Source organism: Coptis chinensis, chromosome 7, assembly GCF_015680905.1.
Source record: "Coptis chinensis isolate HL-2020 chromosome 7, ASM1568090v1, whole genome shotgun sequence".
Classification (NCBI taxonomy): Eukaryota; Viridiplantae; Streptophyta; class Magnoliopsida; order Ranunculales; family Ranunculaceae; genus Coptis; species Coptis chinensis.
The window spans coordinates 24,074,693-24,084,272 of NC_141462.1; the positions used below are offsets into that span (position 1 = coordinate 24,074,693).

General features: G+C 39.3%; 1 protein-coding gene across 1 annotated transcript; it reads right to left on the minus strand.

The window, feature by feature from the left end:
* Positions 1-6,759: 6,759 nt before the first annotated feature.
* Positions 6,760-7,161, minus strand: LOC147486721 (uncharacterized). Its single transcript, XM_086573834.1, has one exon. The coding sequence runs from the start codon at positions 7,159-7,161 to the stop codon at positions 6,760-6,762; it is 402 nt and encodes a 133-aa protein (XP_086429960.1).
* Between the last annotated feature and the right edge of the window lie 2,419 nt (positions 7,162-9,580).

The following is a 9,580-nucleotide window of genomic DNA, read 5'->3' on the forward strand; positions in this document are numbered from 1 at the left end:
TGAGGATTGATAGTGGTTGTTGTTTTATTTACTTTTGTTGTTTTTATTGTAATGTACTTTTATTTCCGTAATTTGAATTTTGTAGTGGTCCTCCCGAATGAAATTTTAATATAAGGGCTTATTTTCATTATGCATGGTTGTTTCATATTGACCCCACCTTCCCAACTTGTTTGGGGGTGGTTTTATCAATTCAAGCATGATTTTTGTATAACCCTCGTATTAGAAATAATTGCGGAGTCAAGGTGAAAATATAGTTGTTTAGGCAGAAATATGATCAAGTATCATTGTAGGATGAAATCTAGATTAAATAGGTACATTCTATCATAAAATCAACCTAAAAGATACTAGGGTTTGAATTAGAATCCAGGTTATGAGTTGTTTCCGCTTTCGAGTTTGGAAATTTTAGGATTCCTGAACCGCCGTAATTAGTTTTGGCAACTTTCCGATCCTTTTAGCAACTTTAAACCTATATAAACTTGATACAAACTATTCTCACAACTCACACTACACCTAAACTCCATCACTCACCCTTCACACCCGCGATTCCCGCGCTTTCGACTCCATTTTTGCAAATCTGAACTCGAGCGCTCCGCTCTAAGAGCTGCGCTAATACCTACACTTCGACAGATTTATTTCGAGGAGCCCTTACCATAGAAGCGTGACTCGGCTAAAACACTGGAATTCCAAAATACTAAGAGCGCCAGCGCTTCAAGTCAAGCGACCATACCTAGTTACCGGAATTCCAAAATACAAAGAGCCGACTTCGCGCCTCTAGTTGAGCGCTTCAGCGCCGACTTCCGTGGACCAGAAATTTTCCAGTTTTTCGCCAGAGTATCCGGATCTTTCGCAGCTATTCCAAAGCGTAATTTTGAGATGACATCTCCAACATTGATACCGAACAGTCTTTTCAAGATTTGTTCCAAAGCACTACTTACTACGGTGCTTGGTTTCGCGAGGTGATCACATACGTTGGCTGGGAACCTCTTATGGTAAGACCGGGCTGAACTTTATTCTCCAAAGACTTGCATCTTATTTTTATAATTACTGCATTTTCTTTGAGAGACCGGATGGAGAACAAGTGTTCTCCATCAACATTGACGAAGAACCAATGGAAATTACCGTGTTCTTGCTAGCATTTGTTCTTGGACTTGCTATGCCCGCCGAGATACAAGACCCATGGTGCTATTGGGTCGATAATATGCATGTCTACACTTATGAGTTTTTGCACGAGGCTTATGGGGCGTGCATTTTCCAGATTGAGGACCAAGGGGACTATAACGCTGCCCTTGGTAGCCCGGTCCATGAACATAGGAACTGTTATGTTTTGGATTATGCTAAACATTTTAGGGAATGGCGCTTTTCTTACGTGAATGACGCCACTTGCAGCGCTTTTCCCTTGCTTTAGCCACGGACGGGTTCTATGACCTTCCTTAACTTTGATGTCTAGTTTAGCACGAGCCTATACCATGCGGCATAAGTACCTTCTTATGCCTGTTCTAATTTCACATATTATGCTATGTTTCTTTCCTGTTTTTTGTACACATTTCAGGGATTGGATTAGGGTAGACACGGTGCGACCCACCAATAGTCTTATTCGATCTTTCCGTGCAATGACTTGGCAAGGGTGGCGGATACAACCTCACCAGTTGCACCCTACACCCCATCGCACCAAGTGGCACTTAATAGGTTAGCAACCATAGATGATAAATGGCGTGAAGCCTGGCAAATTATCATAGCATGGCAGGACGCGAAGGAGCCTCACTTCTTTATAGAAGTAGAGGATGACGAATATGACGAATAATAGCGGGAGTGGAGGTAAGTTTTTAGTTTCTGTTAGTGTCTGCTTATGTCCCAAGCAATTTAATTATTTTAACCCCATAATGGGTAGAACTCGTATAGAGTTGAGTCAATTTTATTTCCTATATTAGTACGTTCTAACCTTGTTTTGCAGATGTTTCTGAATTTCACGCGCTTCAATGGTATTTTTCCTACCCTCTTTATTTAAATGCTTTGAGGACAAAGCATGCTTCTTGTTTTTTTGGGGCATAGAAACACGTGTAATTAAGACATCTGTTAGGATATAAATATATATAATATGCATTTGTTTTCTAGTTAAAATTTCAAAAATTTAAAAATATAAATAAATAAGTTATGCTATACACTTAGGAATATTGGTATTGTTTCTTTCTCCATGCTTTTAACAATCTAGAAGTCTCACATAGCTTTTGCATCAGAATAATTGTTAGAAACTTAGGTTAATATGTAGGTAATAATCTTTGCATCTATCTATAAATATATTACATGAGTATCTATGATTGTTAGCAAGAAGTTTCAAATCTAGGCTAGAGTACTTATTCTACAAATCCGTGGAGAATATAGCCTAAAGCCTTATATGAGCCGAAACATTTGAGAAATGACATAAGGGAGAAGTAAAATCCGATAGAGAAATCACACGCCCACTTGCTTGATCACTAAACCATATCCTAAGCGAGAATTTAGGCCCTCTTTGGATCGATATAGCCGTAAATTCAAACCTATGAATTATTTTCCGCTAGTCAGCCCCTTGAGCCTTTCATTAGCCCTTCCATAAACCACAATTCCTTTACCCTGTTACAAAACAAAAACAAAATAAAAAAAAATATATATATATATATATATATATATATATATATATATATATATATATATATATATATATATATATATATATAATAAATCAACCTACCCAATTAAGATAAGTCTGAAAATAGAATGAGTGAAGAAAGAAGAAGAGAAAAACCTGTGTAAACAAAAATTAGTTAGTTGCTTCAGAAAAAAGAAAAGAAGTTTCCATCCAAGGAAAAGGAAAAAAAAATAGAAATAAATAAAAACTCCAAAAATAGAATAAAAGGGAGTCAAAAGCCAAAGAAAAGAAAAAGAAAAATATGGCTAAGGATGGAAACAAAGTATAGAAGCAAAAGTAAATAACAAGGTTTTCTCTAGTTACATAATATGAAGACTCTATTATCTCAGACTTGTCCTTTAGAATATCCATTTCCTTCCTTCTTAAACCATCTCCTAATCCCCGTAACACCTAATAAAGACCTCTAGCTCAATTAGGAATAGGTTAGTGTGATAGTAAGGTGGCGATGTGTTTGATCGACTCCGCTTCCGTTGTGTCATTGAGATTGTAAGGTAAAGTGTGCCCACTGTATTAATCGGAGTAGCTAAACTTGAGTGGAAAAATCGAGTGTTGTTTCTTGACTATTATTGTGAGAACCTACTTAAGGACGCTTATTCCGAAGTTCTCGAAACAACCCTCGCTAAACATTTTATAGTACTACCATCAGGTATATGTTTATTGTAGATGATAGATTATTATGCATATATTAGCTTAGGTTTTTGATTTGGTTATTCTTATTCAATTGCTAGAGAGATGTATAGATAGTTGAGCATGAATAAGGAAACAATAGTTTTATTTTCTTAGTCGCCAGAAGTATAGATGAAGTTTGTGAGTACCTTCATCGAAAAACTCTCACGAGGTTATAACTCGTCCACTAGGGAATTCCTAGTGGTTTAAGGCCTTGTTGCATATGGTCAATGCAATCGCACTCAGTGAAACGAGATTAGGTAGAACTCCATTTTTGGTCACTTATTCTAATTTCTCATCTTTGCTTGAGGACAAGCAAAATGCTGTTTGGGGGTGGTTTGATAAGAGCCCAAAACTGTAGTTTTAACCCCTTAATAATCATACTGTTAGACCAATTATGTGAATAATAAGTAAGAGTTAATGCTGATTAAGTGTTTTTATGCATTTCAGGCTTCAAAGTCTATTATGTGCAGAAATGTGCCACTTTAGCGAGATAAAGGAGCAAAAGTCGCTAACTTCCGAATGCCATATCTTTGGACTCAGACCTCGGATTGAGGCCTACCTTATGTCAAAACGACCGGCTCAGAAAGAGCTTTGCAATGGTCCAAGCCTTGACCCAAATCAGAGGAGCAGAAGTAGACGAAAAGTCTGTGGAAGCCAACTGCAGCTGAAGAGGCTTTTTTCGATCGAAGAATTGGGTTTTGGGCCCGATTCTCGCCCAAAACATGGCTCCAAGCCCATGCACGATTTTGGATCTGGATGTATAAAACAAAAGCTTGACTCAGTGTTAATGGCAGCCGAGGGCAGTTAGGTTAGGTAGATAGCTTAGAATAGAAAGTAGCCATTAAAATAGCTTCTAGATCTAGATTTAATTGTTTTATTTAATTAGTTTCAAATCCTTTATTAGATTAAACATTTGGATCTTGTTCTTCATTTGATTAGATCAATAAAGTAGTATTTTTTATCAATTTCGATTTTGTCATTTCCATTTCTAGATCTAATTTCAATTCTTGTTCTTATTTCATTTTAGTCATTAAATTAGATTTCATTATTATTTAAATTAGTAAATTTTAATGCTTATTATTATGTGTAGTTTTAATTTAAATGGAAATGATTGCGGAATGATTCAAGGCTAAACCTCCATTTGAGGGGGTTGAGAAGCCTTGATGAAAGCTTGATTCCGCTTATCGTAGAATCGCCGTAATTTCTATTCCACGCCGTAAATAATTAGTTCACCATGAGAATGGGTTTAATTGTTCACATGCTAGTTATTAATTGGTAGAAATACCATGTGTAATTAGGGATTAGGAAGAACCGATTGTTCTCGCGTGAGCGATTCAATTCGATTACGACGACTTCCGCTAGTGGATTAAGTTGAGTTAAGGTGGAATCAATTCCCCTCTAACTCCTTAACATCGAATCAACGTAGCATTCCCATAGTTGTCTGATAATCGACTAGTTGCATCTTGTGGGTAGTTGCACCATAGTTTAGTTGCCACTTCGTAAAGCTCTCATTGACTTTAAGTAGAGTATTGAGACTAGAAAACAAGCATACGGAAGGACTAAGAGTGGAACGAACTTCCTACTCCACTTTATTTCCATAGGATTGAGAGTAGAAGAATTATTGATAATTGAGACTCGTAAAAGTAGTCAAGTTTTAGTTTACTTACGTTGTGAATTCATCGTTCATTTCGTAGGTAGACTAAACATTTTACTGTTATCACCCAATATGTGTGAAAAGCCAGCAGGATGGACTTTATAACCTGTAGTCTACCCGCATGAGATAATACTCTTGATTTCCAGTTGGTAATCTTGCGAGTGATCTTCTCTACCAGAGGTTGGCATTCCTTGATACCCAATCGAGCGGAGATGAGGGGGAGCCCTAGATATTTCAATCGAGGTTTGATCAAGTCAACCTCTAAAATGTTAGCCGAGCACTCGCCTCTCTTGGTCATCTAGTCCTCCCACAAGCGAGTTGTCTTGTGCTTGTTGATCAGAGCCCGATGGTATTTCCAAAAATATCCGCATTCTTTCATGGCTTGTATGGATGCACTCTCACCTTTACGTAACATCGTAACATCATCTCGCGAAAAGCCAAGTGCGCATTCACCTTTTGCATTTGGAATGATAATTTGATAAGTCGGTTGTTGAGCCTTTCTTGAATCACACAACTCAGGATCTCCATAACTAGGACAAATAAATATGGAGATAATGGATCTCCTTGTCTGACGCCTCTGCCCCCCTTAAAAAAACCCTCCGGAGCACCATTAAGCATGACAGAATAGGAAGGGGATGAAATGCACATTTCAATCCATTGACACATATTTTCTGGAAATCCGAAGGTCCTGATCATTGCCTTGATAGACTCCCAACTGACCATATCAAAAGCTTTCCGAATGTCCAATTTAATGGTACATCTAGGTGTGCTATGCTTCCTGTCATATCCTCAGAGGAGCTCATGAGAAAGCAGAATGTTGTCTTGAATGGATCCGCCAGAATGAAAGTCGCTTTGGTTAGGCATTTGAACCGGATCATCAATAACTAGCTTAATCCTATTTGCAATAACCTTAGAAATACATTTATACACGGTATTACACAAGGCTATAGGCCTAAAATCTTCAACTGAGTTAGGGTTATTGACTTTAGGAATAAGACATAAGAAAGTGGCGTTTATTCCTCTAGGAAATATACGCTTTTGAAAAGCATTAAGGATAGCTAGAGAGAAATCATGCCCAACAACATTCCAGCACTTCTTAAAGAAAGTGGGGGTGAACCCATCCGGCCCTGGAGCTGTATTTTCCTTCATCTCAAAGAGTGCCTTCTTTACTTCAGCCACTGTAACCTCCTCTTCCAGGATAGTCTTCATATGTTCAAAGATGGTATTTCGGACTTGTAACTGATTGAAGAAATTCTCTCCGCTTATCTCCGGTGCCTCAGTGCCCAGAATAGAAGTGTAGTAATCGATGATGGTATTGTTCACCTCTGCCTGTCCCGTGATAGCATTCCCTTGGGCATTTTGGAGAGACCATATCCCTGCTCTGGCCTTCTTTTCTTCTAAGGATTTAAAGAAAAAAGTTGTGCATTTATCTCCTTCTAACATCCATTCACTATCTTGCTTGCTTTTGATCTCAGAGATTTCAATACCTGCCAGTTCACCGTACCTCTGCAATGCTACTTGCTTCTTTCTCGTCCCGGATAAAGGTCCCATGGCTTTGATTGAAGCTGTCTCTGGATGTCATATAGGTCCTCTCTGGCCTGCTGAACTCTTTCATGGATGTTGGAGAAGTTATTCCTAGCCCACGGCTTTATCCTCTCCTTCAGAAGCTTAAGTTTTTGCATTAGAACATACATAGGATTGGAGAAAACAGGGTTCTGCCACACTTCTTTTCAAAGATGGAGTGGAAGTCGCGCTATTCCAGCCAAGAGTTCTTGAATCTAAATGGCGTCACCTTCCTCTCCGCGTCATCCCAAGATAGGAGAATAGGCGAGTGGTCAGAAACACGTTGAGGCAGAAATTCTGCTTTGGAATTGGGAAACCCATTTACACAGAGGTTGTTAACCATACATCTGTCAATTTTGCTCATAATTCTGCCTTTGCCCTTCACCTTGTTGTGCCATGTGTAGAAGAAGCCACCGAATCTCAGGTCAACCAGTTCAGTTTTGAGCAGACAGTCCACAAATTCCTCCGCTTCTCTTGGGTGCATTGGTCTCCCACCCATTCGCTCCTCCGCTGTGGTGATGTTGTTGAAATCTCCAAATTGTGCACCAAGGCAAGTTCGATTGAACTCTTTATGGCAATTAAATCTCTCCATAAAATCTGCCCGAGATTTTTGGTGTTTCGCATACACCGCAGCTTAAAAGGAACTCTTCGTATTGGGTTTGTATCTCCCCTTACGCTGGATGTACCGACGATTCTCGCTATCTTATTGATTTCCATCAAGCACGGATCCCAAAGAAATCCAAATACGCCGTAAGATCCCTTCAGTAGTTATTCATATGCTCCCATAAAGGGCGATGTGTTTTACGATGAAATCATATCTGACTTGCCGGACTTTGGTTTCTAGCAAGCAAAAAACGCTAAGTTTCTTCTCTACTCTGACCTTGTTTATTTCCCTCGCTTTCGCAACATCATTTGCACCTCTAACGTTCCAGAAGCACATGGGTGTCATCATCTATGATTCCGGTTCTTGGAGCCTTTAGGTCTGCCCCTACTCTTCTTGCCACTATTGTTACTTCTTGAATTCGATTCCTTCTGCTTACCGACCTCAGCTCTGCTCTTTCCACCTTGTTTCCCAGATCTAGTTGTGACCCCAGTTGGTATTTCAACAGTCGGTGTAATAGTTCCAGCATCTGTCCTATTATCTACCTGAACACGATCGTGGAAATGCTCAGTTTCCACTTCCGAGATTTCTGATTCCTCAGAGTCCTGTATAGCTGTCAAGAGATGAAATCTACTTGCTTCCAGGTTGTACATATGACTCTCTTCGAATTCCATGACCGGATAACAAGGTTCATCATGATTTATCCCTACTTTCTTCCTGTTGTCCAATGTACACAATCATCGAGGAATCTATGTTGTCATTCCCCAGAATATCATCACTCTCCAAATGCGATTCTCGCCTGCACTCCACTTGCTCTTCCCGAAGTTTCCACCTCTTGTGGTTGCATAAGGCTTGTTTCAGGCATCGAGTTACTAGTGGTTGCTGTCGTTCTTGGCCTCCACTCTTGTGCTCTCTTGCTTCTTTGTAGTCTCCTTTTCCTCGACTCGGACATTCTATTCCTATCCAAATCGCGTTTCTGTTCTCTTGGTTCATTGCCTCCTTGTTCCTTGTTTGCATTCTCTCGTGGTAGATTGGCATTGAGTCTTTTCTTTTGATGTCTTCCTACATTCAAATACTAGGTGTCCCACACACTTGCAGTTGTTGCAAAACTTAGGGATCGATCCAAATTGATTCTCTCGCGTAACTCAACCCCTAGTTCGTGCACTTCCACAAATATTTGATCCGGGATTGGAGAGGCTAAGTCTATATCAACCAGGACGCTGGCATAATATCCATTCGTTCTTTCCAGCGAGTTCAGATCAACATGAATCGGGCAGCCAAGACCTCGTCCCATACTCATGAGTATTTCTACTTCCCAATATTCAAAAGGCAGACCTGGAAACTTAACCCACACATACGCAGATGTTTGTCTATGGGTATCGATATTAAAGTTTGGTGTCCATTTGGTGAATCTAACCAGTTGGCCCTGCAAAAACCAAGGACCACCAAAGAAAATACGATTATAGTCTTCCTCATTAGAGAATCTGAACAAAACATATCCTTTCCCCAGGGGTGAAAGCTTGAATGTTGCAGACAATCCCCACTCAGCGGTAACTGCCGATCTGATGGTGTCCATGAATCTTGAAACTTGGAGTGATCTAAAAACGTTTTTTTTTTTAGAATAAAAAGTGGAGAGGGGAAAAAGTGAAAGGAGTGAAATGTGAAGAATGTGTTGAACTTATTTATAGAAGAAAATTGAGCCATTTTCTGACTTTTTTCTGACCGTTTTTTTATGCGATTTCATGACCGTTTTCTGACCGTTTCTAGGATGCGATTTCATGACCGTTTTTTACCGTTTTTCAAATTGTTGGTTTACGGTAAAATTTTGCCGTTAATTGTGACGTTAAAAATATATGTATATTTTTTTATATATCTATATATATTTTTATTACTAATATTATTATATATGTTTCTACCTATATAATATAATATTGGAGATAACTAATATACTATTTAACAAGGCAGAAATTTTTGGAGAATGTAGGAATTGACAGACATCTTAAGTTCGAAAATAAAATTGCAAAAACATAAATAAAATATCCGACATAATTAATATACAAGAACGGTGAAAATAAACTGTCTACTGAGAATCCTCGGGGGCTACAGGAGAATCCTCAGGGGATGCAGAAGAAGAACCAGGAGTCCTGCGACGTCGTGCAGGATGAGCTCCGGTGGAAGCTAACTGCTCTTGGATATCACCCAGAGTATCCAACACCTGAGCCTGAAACTGATGCTGGTTTGCCATGAACATTCGTTGGAACTTGTTCTGGCGAGTAGTCATCTGGTCCTAAAATGCATTCATGGAAGCTCGCATTTCTTGCTGAAATTCGCCCATGTTGTCTGTCAGCTCCCCGTGGCGAGTGGTCATATCCGTCCTTAACTCGCCCAAGGCATGCTTCATCGATACCTG

What these genes read in the sequence shown, in the direction of transcription:
- LOC147486721 (XM_086573834.1), bottom strand. Translation starts at nt 7,161, where the DNA reads ATGGAGAGATTTAATTGCCATAAAGAGTTCAATCGAACTTGCCTTGGT.